This window comes from Lepidochelys kempii, chromosome 16, assembly GCF_965140285.1.
Source record: "Lepidochelys kempii isolate rLepKem1 chromosome 16, rLepKem1.hap1, whole genome shotgun sequence".
Taxonomy (NCBI): domain Eukaryota; kingdom Metazoa; phylum Chordata; order Testudines; family Cheloniidae; genus Lepidochelys; species Lepidochelys kempii.
In genome coordinates, this window is record NC_136395.1 from 23,879,750 (window position 1) to 23,898,740 (window position 18,991).

The 18,991-nt window shown below is 43.7% G+C and overlaps 1 protein-coding gene across 3 annotated transcripts in view; it reads right to left on the reverse strand.

Moving 5' to 3' along the window:
• TRAF1 (TNF receptor associated factor 1) overlaps positions 1–18,991 on the reverse strand; it is a 64,594-nt gene that overhangs the window by 17,259 nt on the left and 28,344 nt on the right. For 2 of the 3 annotated variants that reach the window (XM_073314965.2, XM_073314970.2), the window contains 3 exons: positions 13,653–13,874; positions 11,297–11,381; positions 1,857–1,955 (listed from right to left, as the gene is read on the reverse strand). In XM_073314965.2, the coding sequence (XP_073171066.1) occupies positions 1,857–1,955; positions 11,297–11,381; positions 13,653–13,874 (406 nt within the window). The remainder of the gene's footprint in view (positions 1–1,856; positions 1,956–11,296; positions 11,382–13,652; positions 13,875–18,991) is intronic. The other variant, XM_073314966.2, reaches the window with a different exon arrangement.

Consider the following 18,991-nt stretch of genomic DNA (forward strand, 5'->3'; position numbering starts at 1 on the left):
TTTAATTTACAATCAACCTGGTTTAATTGTCTAAATCAAAAACTTTTTAGAGCCAGATCCTCCTCTGATGTAAATCAGTGTAGCTTTATTGATGTCAAAGGAACTATGCTGATTTCTACCAACAGAGAATCTGGCCCTAAATGTTCCATACTTATACAAAACGTTTATTGTCTAGACATTATGGCCCAGTCCGATAAGGTACCAGTGACTCCAGAGGAAGTTGGCACACTCAACACATCCATAGATGTGCTCAGCACCTCACGGAATTGGGCCTTACACCTTATTTCCCTGATACTTCATCAAGCGTTGAAGCAGGAGTAAAACTAGTTTATTACAGTCTCTTTCACTGAGGCTCTCACACTGACCATGTCACAAATGATTTTTTTTTTTAAAGCAAGATAACTGTTCCAGCAGTGAACTCAGAAATGTCAATTTTAATCACATGCCTTGTTTTCAAATTCATTTTTCGGTGTATTCGTGCTGAGAGAGGTCCTGGCACCTTTTGAACTCTCAGAACTATGGCACTGAGCAAAACGGGGTAGAGTTTTCTTTAAAGGAGAACAGACAAATGGAAAATGTGTGCAAAATTAGCAAATAAAGGAAAGATATGACAGCAGCATCTCTGCAGCTCCTCATATACAGAGACTGACTGCACACCACATTCCACTTCTAAACTGGGTGGAAAGAGGCCGTTAGCTACAGCTCCATTTCACTACGAAGCCCTCTTTTGTCCTCAAGATTATGCAGAGAGGGTCAGCCCCCTCTGTGCTATTTACATATTGGCTTGAATTTTCTTTTATGATTGTTGTACATGTAGCAGATTCTGAAACACTGTCTGTCTATTTCACCTTTATCATTTCACATGAGTATTTAAAGAAAGACTGTAACATTCAAAATAAACAGGAGTCAGACAGCTATGTTTTTCTTTCTAAGTCTATTTTCTGTTTCCCTTGTTGTGCCAATATCCCCATAAGCATTGCCTCCCAAATATTACTCTGGGAGATTTATTTTTCTTACAAAAACATAGGAAGCACATTGCTCCTAATAATAGTTTGGAGATCAGGGTATTATGGGCTTCATTGAGGGTTACTTACAAGGTCCTTGCCCATAATGGTATACTCAAACCTACTGGAAAACCTACAGCTGACACACGCATTTTTAGAGAGACAAGGTGGGTGGAGTCATGTCTTTTGTTGGACCAACTTCTGTTGGGGAGAGAGATAAGCTTTCAAGCCACACAGAACTCTTCTTCAGATCTGCAAAACTCATTCAGAGTGTGACTGCCAAACACAAGGTGGAACATATTGTTTAGCGTAAGTAGTTAACACATATTTCAAGGGACCATTCCAGGTGAATGTATTACCTCACCCACTTTGTCTCTCTAATGTCCTGGAACAGACACCGCTACACAAACACACACACATGCATTTTTATAATGTACGCTTCACCATCATTCAAAACATGTTGGATCTGATCTAAACCCCATTGACATCAATGGGAAATTTTCACTGACTTTCATTCATCACTGGATCAAATCCTCAGTGGGTATAAATTACTATAACTCTTTTGAGCTTCAATGAAGCTTCACTGACTTACACCAGCTAAAGAGCTTGCTTCATTCTCTTTGTGACCCCAATACAGGTCTCAAGCATGTGCTTAAGACACACACATTTATTCATGTACGTAAGTGCTTTGCTGAATAAGGATGGACTGCAGAATCGGGTCCTAAATCCCCATGTTTTTCTAACATCACAGGAACATGCCTCCCTGACACAATGTTCATCCCCACTAGCAAAACCCCACTGCACACTTATGAGACACAATATGGAAGATGAAACTGTCATCTTTAAACTTACTTCAAAATTTTTCATGATACCAGACCAACTGCATCCACGGGTCCCACAGTGCACTTTGAATTCAGAAATCTCTTTATTAATGGCAGCATCACTGAAAGCCTGGAAATTAACAACAAGATGGGCAGTCAAACACTGGTCAATAAAATGATCCAAACAGCAGCTATAAGATGGGAACAGGCTGGAACTTTATACCTTCATAAACCTTGATTTTTTTTCTTTTACGTTTAATCTTCTGCAAAAATATTATTTAGTTTAACGAGTATATAGGAAAAGCCCAAAGGATTGTGAAATTCTATTATTTGTTTCTTATAGCTCAAAAATTAAATGATTTGAGGTGATTTTAATTTATTAAAAATAAAAATGTGCCCTTCCCAGTGAAAACTTTCAGTATAAAGTTTTTTCTTACTCAGAAACCTGAAAACAGGTGTACGCAAAGAATGTGCTGATGGAACCTTAACTATAGAGGGCCCTGCCTCATGCCACTCTAATGTATGCATTTAATTATTGGGGTCATTAACACCTCTTTTACCTGCTGCAGAGAGGATTTAAGACTCAACCTGAATGAGGAGCAGGAGGGGGTACACCCTCTCAAACTCAGGCTGTTTCCATTTAGTTTGCCTAGTGTCCTAGAGAAATCCAAACCATACACATGCATTTTTTCCAGCACTATACAGTATTTTCTTGCATTAACTGTGAAGAACCATGCAATAAATAAATAAAACATGAATCATTGCAGCCTTTTAATATCACATCTTGCACAAGCAAAATAGCCACAGTAGAACAGAGTAGCTCAGTGGTTTGAGCATTAGCCTGCTCAACCCAGGGTTGTGAGTTCAATGCTTGAGGGGGCCATTTAGGAATCTGGGGCAAAAATTGGGGATGAGTCCTGCTTTGAGCAGGGGGTTGGACTAGATGACCTCCTGAGGTCCCTTCCAACCCTGAGATTCTATGAAAGAGTTTCAACAAGTATTAGGAACACAATGCCTGGAAGACTGCAGATTCACCACAGATCAAAATGTGGAAAATCCAGGGAAGGGAGTGCACAAATGAAACAGCTCATCACTGTACTGAGAATAATAAGAGGCTTTCCCTGCTTTCTAGAAAAAAATTACTCCTGTCAGCCTACAACCTCACTAAGAGACAGAGAAGGAAAAGTGGCACCAGTTCATCTACTTCTTCCCTCTTGATCACTATTTTCAAACAGTGCTCTATGGTGTCCAGGTTTAATTAACCCAAGAACAGGGCCTTCACCTCTTCCCTTTGGAAAGATCCTTAGAAAACAATATAGCAATAACAAAGTGCTAACCTGTGCATTATCCATGAGCCCAGGGAACAAAATTATTTGCTCATTTGGTACACCAATTAGAAGCAAAAAGTCACCAGTTCAAAATGAACTGAAGAGATCTGGGCTGTAAGACTGAAATGTCAAGAAACTGTGGAAAAGGGAAAATACTGAGGGGCTCATCCCTTATACTGTAGCAATTGGTTTTCATGCTGTAATTGTACTGTCCAAGCTGTGTTATAACCCGTTTTTAAAAAACACGGTCCTTACACAACGTCTTTTTAGACTGGTTATAAGACAGGTATCATTACAAAAGAGGGAATATTGAAGTCAGCACCAGAATAGCAAGAGATAGCTAGCATAGCAAGAATAGTGCAAGAATAGTGAAAGAGATATTCTGGAAGAATAAATATCTGATGAGAAAGGACATAAATCTGAAGACTACATTCCAACTCTTTAGAACTTACAGGTACATTTGGTCTGTGTGGTGGTCTGTGTTAAATTACGGCTGTGAAACATGGACATTCAAACAATCAATGATAAACTACAATCCTTTGAATTATGGTGAAAATTCTGAAAATATAATGGATAGCTCACGTAACCGAAAAAAAGTATTGGAGATTACTTGAACTCATCAAACACCAGTTAGAGATTTTATGAAAAGAAAGATTTGATTTGCAGGGCACATTTTAAGAGGTTCAGTGGGCAATGCATGTTTACAGGCACTGGAAGAGAAAGCTGACCGCAGAAGAACATGAGGCAGAAAAAGATGACCTGGGATGGATGAGGTGGTAACCTGGGTAGATCAAAAGGTCTAGTCACCTACAATACGATTAGCAGAGGATCCTACAGAATGGGCTACCATGGCTGCAAACCTCCAGTAATGGAGATGCCATGTAAGAAGAAGATAAGATGGTTTAGTTCTGTCTATACAGGTCAAACCAATGTTAAAGAACTATAGTCAATTTCATCGAATAGTAACAATTACTGTTGTAAGAAGAGCAAGAGTACTTGTGGCACCTTAGAGACTGTTCTTTTTGCGGATACAGACTAACACAGCTGCTACTCTGAAACCCGAATTACTGTTGTGAGACTCATTTACATATAGATCTTTGTAATGATTAATATACCAGCAATGCATTGTCAGAAGTTGAAAACATCCTTAAAATATCAGTAAACCGTAAAATTATTTGAGTCCTTTCATTTTAGAAAAAAAATCCATTTATATTATTTTACATATAAAGTATTTTTAGACTGCAATCATATTCAGTTCCTTTTTCTCTTTACAGACTCTTCACCTTATCCAGCAAGCTTCCCTAAAAGGCAAACACTGACAGCGTTAATCTCTGAGCTGCAGGTAGAGACCCATTATCAGCTTTCATGGTCTTTTTGTTGTGGAGGGGAAGGGGAACTATTTATAAGCTTGAAACAAAAATCTGAAATGGTTCCTGTTCCGACATCCCTTTTCACTAATGCAGTTGATTTATGACACTTTGATGATGATGATGATGATGATGATGATGATATAACTGGCAAAGTAGGACCCAATCCTGCAACCACTGCTCATGCATGTACCTCATTCAAGTAAATGAGACTATTCACTTGAGTAAGGCTGCAGAATCGGGTTCCAAGCTTGTTAATATTGCTCAATGGCACATCGTCTAGAGAATTATTTTCTGCCTCTGCTTCCACTTATAACTTCTGCAAAGGAGTAGAGAGATATTTTCTTGCTTCCTCTGATGTTTCAGTTCCTTGGGCAAAATTACATCAAGACTAGCACCCCTGGGTCTAGCATTTTTACAGATGGGTATTGTGGAGCATCAGGAATTTTTGTGACTTAGCCAGGGTCAGTCAGTCAGTCAACAGTAGACCTAGAAACAGAACTCAGAAATTGTAACTCTTAGTTACTTGCTCTAGAACATTTACACTAAAAATCTTTATGCTTCAAGGCATAAAATGACCACTAGCTGGGGTTGGAAGGAATTCTCCCTTTTGGAAAAGAGCAGTGCAATTAGGCTTATGATGGGTGTTTTACACTTTGTCTCTGAAGCATATAGCATTAGCTGTGGTTGGAAACAGGATTCCAGACTTAATGGAAGACGGATGCTTTCTGGCATGGCTGTTCCATGTCTCTTGGATGAACAGTGTCCTCATAACTGTAATTATCTGATTAATTAGTTATATTTTCTTTGGTAGACTATTGGTTATATTATTACTGAACCTTGCAATGTCAGGCTTTTATAAAGACAAACCAAACTTTATAAATGGGGGGAAATGAGTGGATTTAATCAGTACAAGCAACCTTTCAACAACTTCCTCCTTGAAAATGACATTAATTAGTTAACAAATAGTCACAGTCTTTTAAATATTCAAGAGTTCCAGTAAGGCAAAAAAAATCATTTATCGGGATATAGGGATTTTTGCATTTTGTTGAACAAACAGATTTCATGCTGTTTGTTTTGACCTTACTTGTCTGGTATATGTTCTTACACGTACATGTATTTAAGCAAGAGAAGCAGTCTGTGCTTGGGTCTGTGTTGCATTGATGTCATAAATTGTCCTGTAGTGGTATGGAAATCAGCCATTGCTTGGAAACAGAACTAAAAATAAAAGCCTCAGTGGAATCTATTCCATGAAAAAAAAAACTAGAAAAACGAGAACACTTGTACCTTTGTCTGTACATTTAAAAATAGATGCTTACTGGACAGTTTTCAGTCTGCTTGTAATACATAATCCAGTCTATATTTTATAAAAAGATGATAGTTTGCAAACTGTATGTCCAAGTTCTTAAGAACATAGTTTTTCAATAGTAACACTTACCATTTATAGTGTTTTTCATTTTCAAAGCATTTTACATTGACTAATAAACCATCAAACCACACCCAAAGATACATAAATACGAGTATCCCCATTTTACTTGCACAAGGGCACTGATCAAGTTATTGTCAAAAATGAAGTCAGAATTCAAGAGTTCCTGGCTCCCAGTCCCATACTCAGCCCTCTAGGCCATGCCACCCTCAACAGAAGTTCTATATACAAGCTGTAGTTGCATATATTTAAAGCAATCGTCTGAATTGCACAGGTGTGAATGAGTGCAGAATTTGGCCCCAGTTGCTTAATGTAGATTTTAATTCAATATTACAGTACAGTGCAATTCAATATAGTTACTTCTCTGAATCAACCAGCACTGGCTACTGAAGTCTTTCAGTCTAGTGCATAGCTGGAAAATGACCAAAACCAAAGAAAAGAAAAAGCAGGTTAACAACCCCACTGTGGATTTTTTACTACGTCAAAAAAAAAACAACAACAACAAAAAACACAACTTCAGAATTTCCTGGCATTACAGAACAGATTATTATAAATGTATCTAACTTCAGAGGGACAGTCCTGGTGACACATGGGTTTCTCTAATGGCATGTGTGTCCTTTGTGCTTTCTGTTTCACTCTCACATTTGTTAATCATTATGGACACAGCTCAAGTAAAGAAGCTGTGAGTGAAAGAACTGCAAAGAGCAGGGGGTTCTCACCTCTTCTTTTTCCACCCAGGCCACTCCCTCAAATGATCATTCACTTGAACCACTAGCTCTCGCCCCCCAGAACATCAATGGAAAGTCTTTCAACAGCAACACCAACACAGAACTTCCCCACCCTCACAAAAGGGCCTGATCCAGAGCCCAATGAAGTAAATGAAAAGATTCCCATTGACATCACAGGGCTTTGAATCAAGTCCAAGGAGAGAGAAACAGTATCCTCTCTCTCTATTTCATTATATTATGGTTAACCATCTCTTCTCTATCATTCTGGCCAACTGACAGCAATAATGTTCAGACCCTTAAATTGCACTAAATCTTTGGTTTGACTCTAATTCCGCAGCAAAAGCTCTTAATTGCCTTGACAGCTCTTTCATCTCAAGCATTCACATTTATGAAAACCAAATATATTGAAAAGCGAATAAAACTATTCACTAAGGGTGGAGGGCGCTGTGGAGGGGGATACCACAAGGCCAAAATACCCACCATATTCTGCATAAGGGATAACTTCCTTCTTAAGAGAAGGAAAGTCAGGCCTGAAGCAACCTGCCCCAGACCCGAATATACCTCAGAACTTGGAGGAAGTTCTGATCCAGAGCCAAATGTCACAGTTGTTCTCTTTTCTGCAATGAGTCCAAACCAAAATCCTGGACTTATTCTATGGGTCACGCTCAGCAGGTTCAAGGGGCAGGGTCCTGGCTGCGCCCGGCCTCCCACAATGGGGTCCCAGCGGGTCGTTGGGGTAGGATCCTGGCTGCTCCCCAGCCCCCCTGTAGCAGGGTCTGGAGTCCAGGCAGCCGGCTGCCGCCCAGCCCACAGGTCTGAGAATCTGGGCAGCTGGCTGGCAGCAGGGCTCAGGGTCTGGGCAGCCGTCTACTGCCCAGCCCCCTGCGGCAGGGTCTGGGCAGCTGGCTGCTTCCCGGCCCACACACCAGGGCTCAGGGTCCTGGTACGGTCTGGGGATAAGGTCCTGGATGCCCCACAGCCTCTGTGGCGAGGTCCGGGATCCAGGCAGCCGGCTACCGCCTGGCACCATACAGTGGGGTCCGGGGTCCTGGTGGGGTCCACGGTCAGGGTCCTGGCTGCCCCCTACCCCAGCACAGTGCGGGTCGGGGTCAGAGTCTCCACGCAGCAGGGTCCAGGGTCGGGTCCCTGCCCCCCGCCGCATGCCCAGCTCTCTGCACTTGGCCCCACTCTGTGGAGGGGTCTCTGGGTGGAGGGCACTGAGCATAGGGTTTGTGCAGGGGTTTAGGTGGGGGGCAATGTGTTTCTCAACCTGTGGCCCAGCTAACACTAAATAGGTTGAGAACCACTAGACTAAACCAAAATCTTAAGAGGGAAAACTCTTATTGCTGTGGGAAATCCCCGCAAGATACTGTTCAGGCTTGTGTCCCCATTTTATATAAAGTCAAATTTTATTAAAAAGTAACCTATCCTATCATCTTACTTATTCCATAAATCTCTTAACCATCTGATATACCTGTCACATTGGAAAACGCCTTTTATGGTTTAACAGTTGGGAGACAAAGTGAAGGGGAAAAGAAAAAGCAGTAATATTAAAATCTCAGGGGTATATATAACTTTAAAAATACATAGGCTATTGGATGCTTCCTGGCATCATTCAGATAAAACACACAGGGACCATATTTTCTCTGCATTCTCTGCACAAGAAAAATGGAAGGCTTATAGACCTTTTAACAGTTGCTACTTGATGGAGAGGAACAGATGTCACTGGATCTCTGTTGTCACATTCTCAAAAAATCAAACATCCTGCTAACGTGTAATTTACAGAGCAGTCAGTTCCATGCCAGAGGATGCAAACACAAATGATATTCTGAAATTACTTAAAAAACCCCCCTAACAATGCTTAGACGAGTCTCATGTCTTAGCCTGGGTCCCTTCCAAATCAAGTTTTTAATTTAACAAACAATTTTGGAAAAAGAAATCCAACATTGCATCTTTTATAACTCCAGTCATGGAAAGAACAAGAGAAAAAAAATCACATTTGTATTTTAAATACTTTTGATCTTGTTTCAACATCATAAAAGTTCTTCCCGGGACTTAGGCAATTCAAACCTAAATCAGGGGGATCTTAATACACCCACTCAGAGAAGGAAAATTAACCAGTGCCAGTCCCCATGACTTTTTTCAGGGATGGGTCCAATTCTGCTCTCATTTACCCCCTTGTGACTGCACTGAGGATAACGGTGTTCAGAATAAGAATCTGGCTGGAGAACTGGGCCCCACATTCTTATTTCCAGCCAGCATATGACCATATATTGCATGGGTGTAAATGAGAGCTAAATCTGGCCCAAGCCTTTTACAGTCAACTCTAGCCGGTTCCTATGCAGCTGCCGATGGTCCCTATAGAGTGGAATCACTACAGTTATACTTCAAAGGAGGGCAAGATGTGGGGGAGCCAGGTGGGGATGTGCACCCACGGCACAGGGTAGAAGCCTGTGCCAGGCGAGCCCCCTGCGTAGCAGTGTGTAGAAGGTGGCAGCGGGTATAGGGGGATGCCCTCAGATCCTCCCGCTGAATTCAATAAATCATGCAGCTGCTCAGTACCTCTCAGTTAGCTGTAGCACACCGAGGGTCATCAAACAAAGGGGGCAAAGAATCAGCCCAGGAGGCCAAAGGTTACCTCAGTAACAGATCATGGAATAAGCTATTGTTATTGTGTGGAAAACTTATTTCTCATATTATATACATACATACACACACATAAGCAAACTAATAGTATGCGGGAGCAAAGTCTGACAAAGACACAGGAGAGGTGGAGGGGAGGGCCTTGATAAGGGACAAATGAGCAAACCTGCTAAGGAGTCTATTATTCACAGTAAGAAAAGGAGTACTTGTGGCACCTTAGAGACTAACAAATTCACACTGTTTACAAACCCCAGCCCTGCAAGCTGATTCACAAGCAGAGTCCTCAAGTCTGTGTGAAGCCCCACTGAACTTCCGCAGGCCTCTGTGCAGGCGTTAGGGTCTGCCCCTGTGGATCAGCTGACAAGACTGGTGCCTTGGTCACCACATCCCACCTACAGTTTTACAGAAAGTCCCACTAACGGTTTTATAGAAGTCCCACACTACAGAAATCCCGAGGTTTTCACAGAATTGATGAGTATCGTGAGCAGTACAAAACGGTTTTGTTTGTACTTAGGCTTATACCTGGGCCCCCGGTACTCTGCAATACTGTAGCTCTGGGGATTTGCTGCAGAATTGGACATTTTCCCAAGATCCTACAGAATTCAATATTTTATCTCAAAATTATCATTTTATGGGTGCCTTGTGCCCAGTACTTTGTTTTCTTTTTCCTTTCCCCACTGAGACCTAGCTGCAGATGCCTTTTGATCCACATCATTCTCCACGAGGGAGACTTAGTTGGATTACCAAGCATGCTTTCTTGCACTGTTCCATGAAACCAGGGAGTAGGGGATTTGGGAGAAAGAGCCAAGGTCCAGTTTGTAGCCACAGTGTAGGGGAGTGAACTGGTCCCCATGGAGAATAGTGCAGCAGCAGTTATCTGAGGAGTTGAACCACTGATGCCAGCTGAGAGCTCCCCAACTCCCTGGGACACATGAGGGAAAGGAGATTCTGAGCCAAGCTGTTCTGAGAACACTTCAGGAGCCAAAACCCAAAATATAGTGAAAATATTCATCATCAAAAATATTCTTAATTAAACCCCCCCTGAAAATTTGTCAGTGAATATTTTTGTCTGATTACTTTCAACAATGAGTTTTTTGTGATGTTCTCCAGGCCCCCTGGCTCCCACGGTGTTCTCCGGGCAACACAGCTAGCCAGTCTTGTCTATTCTACTCTTTTCTATATAGGTTCTTGTACCACACTCCTCACCGTATTATCTGAGCCGCCTTCCAGAAGTGTATTAGGTAACGTAACTAACATCTGTCCTGCGAGGTTTGTTCTCATCCTCTCCCCAGAGGGAGAAGCGTATGCATTGGTGTGTTTTGGTTTGGTACTGTTTTTTTTTCATATGTAAACATATCTGTTGCTATGTGTTTTTATTAGAGAAGGCAGGTGAAAGAAAGGCACCTTGCACTTGGAACAGAGAGTTGGGAGGTAAGTGATGGTCCTTAGTTCTTGTGGGAGTTCATTTCAGAGTTCTGGATCAGCTCCAGATAAAGTTTAGTCTCCCACCTACATTTTGGCCTCCTTCTGTTCCCCAGCTGGCTTTGGTTAAGGCATGGATACATTTTTGTACAGTGCGTAGCACAATGGGGCACTGAGCTGGCTGAGGTCTGTAGGTGCGACCAAAATATGATGTTAAGCAATAACAACAATAATTGAGGTGGTGTGTTTGGGAGTGGGAAGATGGGAATGAAGGGTATTTCATGCCCATAGAATAAGTTAACTTTGCAGCAGATTTTAGGGCTTCTTGGTGCAGAACTTGCTGGAGTTCACAAGGTGCTACTGACATCCAAACGCTTTTTGGATCAAGAATTGAGGAAACATCCAGGATGTTAAGGTATCTAGGTTAATATGCACAACTGCGGAATGAGCTACCATCACTTTCTTTACTGTTCTCTCTTCTAAAAAATAATACTTCAATGACTCTAGCATTAGCCCAGAGAGACAAATGAAACATCAATACAAACACGATTACATACCCTTTCTTCTGCCAGTAAGCTTCCTTCATTTACTGTTCCAGGATCCTCTGCATTACATTTCTGACAAACTGGGTTTTTGTTGTTTCTGGTGGAAAAAAATTAATAAAAAAAATTATTTGTGAACTGTAGTTAAGAGAGCCTCTGTTTCAAGAATGACAAATTAAAAAAAAACCAACAAAAGTATGACTTTCAGCTCAAGGTCAACCCAGTTTATGGTAAAAGGGCCAAATCTTGGTCCCATTGAAAGTCCACAATTTTTAAGCATCTATCTGCAAAATCTGAACCATCATGATTATTGTGCTCTACAAAGCCAGCAATGCTGGGAATCTGCTTCTCTCAGTGAGGTAGGCACTAACTCCATGTAGTGTACAATAACCTGAAATCTGAAGTCTTTTAACACAGAAGTGATATCCTTTCTTCTCTGGTAGGTGGCTAGGTTTTTAATTGCCAGGATATATCTCAGGGCTCAATCGTCTCTTCATTCACACAGGCCACCATTGTTGTGTTGACTTGTAAAACTGGCTATTGTGTGTTCACATGAAGGGCAATGGTGTTGCCCTGCCCCAGTGTTCCCAACAATGGCATAGCTGGTGCTGGAGTGAACGCTAAAGTGGCATCATCATACTTTCCAGTTGGAAGGATCACACTGCCACAAAATGTTTTGGTTTTAATTTAACATATTTCTTAAATTAGCATTTATACTTGTGTAATTAAAGGGAAAAAACAACACTTTTCAGGAAGAGGTAAGCACTTTTGTGATGCTGCAATTACCATCCAGCTGAATCATGTATTAGCTCAGCAGGTTAGCTTGGTTCAGTTTCCAGCTGCATTACAAGGTTGTCATGAGAAGATATAAGCGCACAGAGCAAATTCTGTTCTTACTTTCAGGAGTGCAAGTCCTGAGTGACTCCACTGACTGCAGCAGTTACTCTGGATTTACACCAGTGTGAGCAAACAGAATTTAGCCTAGTAGGCCAAATGCATTCTGTGTAAACTGCCATTACATCATAATGCTTTGACCTGCCAGTCACATGTGGCTGGCTGACCGACTCAGCTTTTTGTTACAGTTTAATCAGGATATATAATTAAGGCTTGTCCACACTGGCAATTTACTGCACTGCTACTTTCTGGCTCATGGGTGTAAAACGCTCCCCCCCCCCCCCCAGTGCAGCAAGTTTCAGCGCTGTAAAGCGCCAGAGTGGACAATGCACCAGCACTGGGAGCTGCGCCCCTCATGGAGGTGGTTTACTTAGAGCGCTTAGAGAGCTCTCTCCCAGCACTGCACCACGACCACACAAGGCACGGCAGCACTTTAGCATTGTCAGCGTAGACTAGCCCTTAAGGAGGAGACGGGAGAAGCAGCTAACCAATTAAGAACAATATCCATCTATCTCCAAGCAAAAGGGCTGCGATTGTTCTGAGGGTTGGCTCCTCACTGGGCACTGACCCAGATTTTACATCGTGCACTTTATAATGTTCTAAAATAATAACATTTTAAACTTCCATAGCACCTCTCATCCAAGAATTGCAAAGCATTTTACACATATTAAAGTCACTTCACAATAGCCTTCCTATGAGCTCTCCCTTTTAGACTGGGAAGGGAAACTGAAATATAGAAACTGGCTTCAAAGAGAAACTGCAGAGCTACAATTCATTTGCAAATTTAACATCATCAATTTGGGCTTGAATAGGGACTGGGAGTGGCTGGCTCACTACAAAAGCAATTTTCGCTCTCTTGGTATTGACACCTCCTCATCAATTTATTGGGAGTGGACCACATCCACCCTGACTGAACTGGCCTTGTCATTACTGATTCTCCACTTGTAAGGTCACTCCCTTCTCTTTATGTGCCAGTATATTTATGCTTGTTATCTGTAATTTTCACTCCATGCATCTGAAGAAGTGGGGGTTTTTACCCACAAAAGCTTATGCCCAAATCAATCTGTTAGTTTTTAAGGTGCCACCGGACTCCTCATTGTTTTTGTGGATACAGACTTACACGGCTACCCCCTGATACTTGAAGTATAGAGAGGTAGTTTGCCTAGGGTTATACAGCAAGACAACAGCAGAGCCAAGAGGAGAAGCTAGGAATCCTGACCACTACACCACACTCAAAGCCTAGAGACATACATCCTGAAAATAATCCCACTGTAAGGAAGTATACATGGATGATAAAATTACTACTATCAACATCCCAGATACTCTCAAACTCTACTCTAGCACTTTCTCTCTATTTAGTAGATTATCACAACAGATCATCCTATTAGGTTTGCAGCTACAGAATCAGCCACTTGAAATCTTTCGGTCTTCTTGGCAGAAATGCATTATCACGTGGTCCCCTGTTGAAAGAACTTACCGTACAACCCATGACAGGCAAGCCGAGCAGTATCTATGCCCACATAGCGTTTGCTGGGCTTTCTTCAAGACGTTATTACAGCTGCTACACAGGTATTTGTGATCGGGCACATTCTCACAGATGCTGGTGGGATAACCAAAGGGAAATTCGTTTTCATCAGGAGATGAGTCAGGGCCATCCGGAGAGACTCTGTCTGCCCTCTCAGCCATCTGAAGTAAACTGCTGTGAAAGATGTGGAACACACTAACTGCTGAAACAAGCAGACACCCGCTCCGGTAGATGTGAAATAATACATTGAGCATCAAAGTCCACAAGGCAACTTCAAACCTTGTGTAGTAATCTAGCGATCGGTTTAATTAAATCTGTAGCTGACATGTGTGACTAAGTGTCACGGTGGGATTTGACTAGGTACCAGCAGGAAATTACTGTACAGATTTAAAATTCCCCTGAATCACAAAATGAAAACAGATACATTATAATCAAGAGGAAGCTGAGGGGCTTTGCATAGTTTTCAGGTTTGTTTTCAGGGCAAAGTAAATATGTCTGTTCTTTTTAGAACTATACCACCATTGGTCAATATTGCACAGCAGAATTATTTCCTGTAGAGTAAATCCCCAGTCTCAAGAACTCTAGTTCCCATTTCACCCAAAGCTTGTCCATGATTGCATTTTACAGATGTGGAAACTCCAGAACAGAGAGGTGTAGTGACTTTCCCACAGTCACAAAGGAAGATAGAGGCAAAGCCAGGAAAATACAAGTCCACTAACTAATGACATGCTCTAGCCACTAGACACATAGGGCCTGATTTGCTGAGCACCTCCAGCTCTCCCTCTGTAGTTAATGGACACTGTGAAAATCAGGCCAACACTGCCTCTGGAGGACTCAAGAACCATTTGGAAAATTCAGGGTTTTATTACATATAGAACCTGAACAAATATAATTCATAATTGTACCCTTATGAATCACATTTTTCTCATGACAGCACTAACACAGAAGTACCCGTCCTGGTACCAATGGTGACATTAGCAGAAAACTGTTATTAACTAATAATCTGAAAAAACAGAATCAATGTTCATGTTAGCTCAGAGAACAGAATGCAATTTTTTCCTGCCCTAAAAACCCACACAGGCTCTGATCAGCCAGGAACCTAGAGGAATATAATACTGTACAATTATAAGGCCATCTTCTAGACATGCTGCACATTTTTCTGTGGTGATCAGTGCCCTAGATTAGATATCCTGTAATTCTTGTGCAGGAAAGTCTCCACTGACTTCAGTGGGACTTTTGCTTGTGTAAACAGCTGTAAGATTATACTGTTTTCTTTTCTCTGTGGTACCTTGCATACATATTGTATCCCTAAATGTGTTACATCAGTAAAGATTAATACAAAACTCCTAAGAGAGGGAGGGAGATTCTAACAGGCCTAGGCATCAAAAAGTTATTTTCAGTTAAGATTTGAAATAAGATGAAAAGTCAACAAGCTCGAGAAATAAAAGAAGGGTGTTCCAGATAGTAGAAACTGCAGAGAAGAAGATTCTTGCACCAACAGTGGTCAGAAAATACACAGGGGCATTCAGGAGTGTTTAACTCAGCCAAGATGTTTTTGGAACCTACTACTAAGGAGGCCAGCTAGCTACATTCTCAAATACCTCCAAGTCAATGGCTTGCCTTTGCTGGATACCAGCTACATTATTATTGGGTGGTTGGCCAAAGCCTCCATCGATTTCCCTCCCCCCAGGGTCTCATATGATAAAGGCACTACCTAAAGAACGTATAACCGAAACCATTATTGGCTCCTATACATGCTATAAAGGTGGCTTTACAAGTTCTGCACAAGGCTTTTCCCTGATAGGGAATGGGCTGGATTATTTCAGTCGGTGGGCCTGAAAAACCCCCTACTGACTTTAGTGTAAGGAGGAAGCCAGCTCTCCCTCTCTCTCTGTGCAATGACCTATCGGAAGACACGTGTTTCCAGGGGGGACGACAGAGCGGAAGGCCAGAAGGGAATGGGATCTCCAGACCTAGCCTGGCCTCCCGGATATCGCAGGCCACCGACACCCCCCGGCCCGTGCCCGCTAAACCCAAACCAGCTCAGGCCCAGCAGGGCTGAGGCCGAGCGCTGGGGAAGCAGGATGGGCTGTGGTGGGGGCTCAGGGGGTCGAGGTGGCCCATGCCCGGGGGGGGGCGGGGGGAGCACAGCGGGGGGTCCTGAGGTCTCTGACCCGCGATGGGGGAGATCGGGGGGGCGAGATTTCTGGCCCGCGCTCGGCTGCGAGGCCCTGGGGTCCCTGACCTGGGGGGTGGGGGGGGGTCAAGGCAGTCCCGCTCGCCCAAGCCCAGCCTGGAGGGGGCGGGGATCCCGGCCCGGCCGCCACCTTACCTGAGCCCCAGGCTGCTGCAGGGAGCCCGCCCGCCACGCAGCTGTCCCTGGCCGGGGCCCGGTCTGAGCTGCCGCCTGCCGCTGCGGCACTTCCCTCCCCCGGCAGCCCGGGGTCGGAGCTGGCGGCAGCAAGAGGCCGAGGCCGAGGCCGGCTCTTTGTTCAACCACAAAGAGAAACCAGAGCCAGGGCCTGAAATCCCCGGGGGGCGGGGGGGAGTCATAGGGATCGCCGGGGGGGGGGGAGGGGGCGCTGGGGAGCTCTCAGGGATCCTGGGGGGGGAGTCCTGGTGTGGGGGCTGGGGGAGCTCACAGGGATCCCCAGTGGGGGCTGGGGGGGGCTCACAGGGATTCCCGGTGTGGTGGTGGGGGGCCTCACAGGGATCCCCGGTGTGGGGGCTGGGGGAGCTCACAGGGATCCCCGGTGTGTGTAATGGTGGGGGGCTGGGGAGGCTCACAGGGATCCCCAATGTGGGTGGAGGGTTTGGGGGTGCTCACAAGGATCCCCAAGGTGGGGAGGGGTTGGGGGAGCTCACAGGGATCCCCAGTGTGTGGGGGGCTGGGGGAGTTCAGAGGGTTCCCCAGTGGGGAGGGGCCTGGGGAGCTCACAGGGGATCCGCAGTGTTTGTGTGGGGACTGGAGAAATGCATAGGGGATCTCCAGTGTGTGTGGATGGCAGCGTGTGGGGGTGGGTGAACTTCACAGGAATCCCCAATGTGTGTGGATGGCTGGGGGAGGTCACAGGGATCCCCAATGTTTGTGGATGGCTGGGGGTAGCTCACAGGGAATCTCCAATGTGTCTGCGTGGCAGCGTGGGTGGGTGGATGAACCTCAGCCGGATCTCCGTGGGGGGGACCTCACATAGATCTGCAGTATGTGGGGGTGCTGGGAGAGTTCACAGGGATCCCCAGTGTTTGTGGGGGGAGGCTGGGGGAGCACCTGGGGAGTTCACAGGGGATCCACAATGTCTGTGTGGGGGATGGAGGAGCGCACAGGGGATCTCCAATGTGTGGATGGCAGTGTGTGGGGGTGGGTGAAGGTCACAGGGATCCCCAGTGTTTGTGGATGGCAGTGTAGGTGGGTGGGTGAACCTCACAGGGATCTCCGGTGGGGGGGCGAGGGCTCACATAGATCTGCAGTGTGTGAGGGGCCTGGGGGAGCTCACAGGGACCATCTCTGACCTGTGTTTGTCTAACTTATTCTTAAAATCCTCCACAACCTCCCTTGGAGCCTATTCCAGAACTTAACTGCCCTTATAGTTATAAGATAAAATACATTACCTTACTCACCTTGTCTTTTTAATATCCTTGGACCAACAGGGCTCCAACACTACAAACAACTTCTAGATAGAACACTCTTGCTAATATCTAGCTTAAATCTTCCTTGCTGCATATTAAGCCCATTGCTTCTTGTCCTACCTCCAGCAGACATGGCAATTAATCACCAACCTCCTTATAACAACCCTGAGCATATTTGAAGACACTCGTGTCCTCCCTGGGTCATGTTTTCTCAAAACTAAACATGCCCAGTTTTTTTCCTTTACCATTTTTCCTCATAGATCAGGTTTTCTGAAGCTTTTATTGTTTTTGTTCCTCTCCCCTGGACTCTCTCCAACTTGTCCCCATCGTTCCTAAAGTGCAGCACCCAGAATTGGACACAGTACTCCAGCTGAGACCTCACCAGTGTTGAGCAGAGCAGGACAATTACCTACTGTCTTACATATGACATGCCTTTGAATACACCTGAATGACACTAGCCTTTTTTGCAACTGCCTCCTATTTTTGCCTCTCAGTTTGTACTGCACTAGAGTCCCCAGATTCTTTTCAGTGATTTCATTTAGACCACGTACCTCGGAAGGTTTCTTCATAAGAAGGGAGTTCTCTTCCCCCGCCCCCTGAGGACAAGTTGAGAGAACAATCGAAGTGGGAGTTGAGGGCACTCCATACTTAGCAGGACTGGACCCTTACAGAGAAAGGTGCAAGTAATGCATCAGACCAGTGGTCCATCTAGCCCAGTCCTGCCCAAAAGTACTTCTTTGATTCTGCTTGTATTTTCTGTACTGCTTTATAGAAAGGCTGAAAGAAACATTTAGGTAAGATCTTGAACTTCCTGCCTCTCACCTTCCCCCCACCCCACGTGATAAAACAGTTCTATTAATGTGTTTTATGAAGAGCTCAGAAATATTCATCAACTCCACTCACATGGCTGTTGTGTGACTCAGCTCTTTGGTTGCCTGCACAATATAGTAATGTTCTTTTTTCAAGTGTTCTATCACATCTGTGGTACAGGCAAGAGAAAAGATTCCCAAAAATCTTTCCATTAAACTCCCACCTCCCTGTCTTAAATAGACAATGTCAAGTAATATAGGAAAAAATAGTATTTGTCATCATTTGGGAGATATGTTATCTAGATTTCAAAAGAGTAGTTTAGTTTAAAAATCAAACACAGTTGGAGAGAACTATATCTAAAAAGATAGCCACTTTTTATTATGACTTACAGTATTTATTCTCTACCCAAAGCTGTGATGCTCTGTGCTCATGCACTCACAATAGGACCATTTTTGCAAGCACCCACTACTGAGTATTGTACTCTATAAGCACTGCTCCTGGTAGTGTTTGCACAACACAGCCTATAGAAACCATGATTGTTTTAAGAAAGATAGAGCAGGAAATGTTTGGATGAAATTGTTGGAAACAAATTTTATTTTCAGGCTTCTGAGAGGTCAGTTGAAAACGACAGGAAGTATTAAACACAAACTGAAAACCTGCTACAAAAGGGACAGGGTCTCTTTATGTAACATAATAGATGGGCAGCTGCTCAGTTTTCTTTACCATTTCAAACTCTGTTATCTGTAACAGAAAACATTTTAGCTCGTTTTGTTTTGTGGCCCAAGACTGTTTTCAAATCACAGCTGTCAGCTAATCTACTCATGGAATTTAGAGATGAATAACTAGCATTTTGT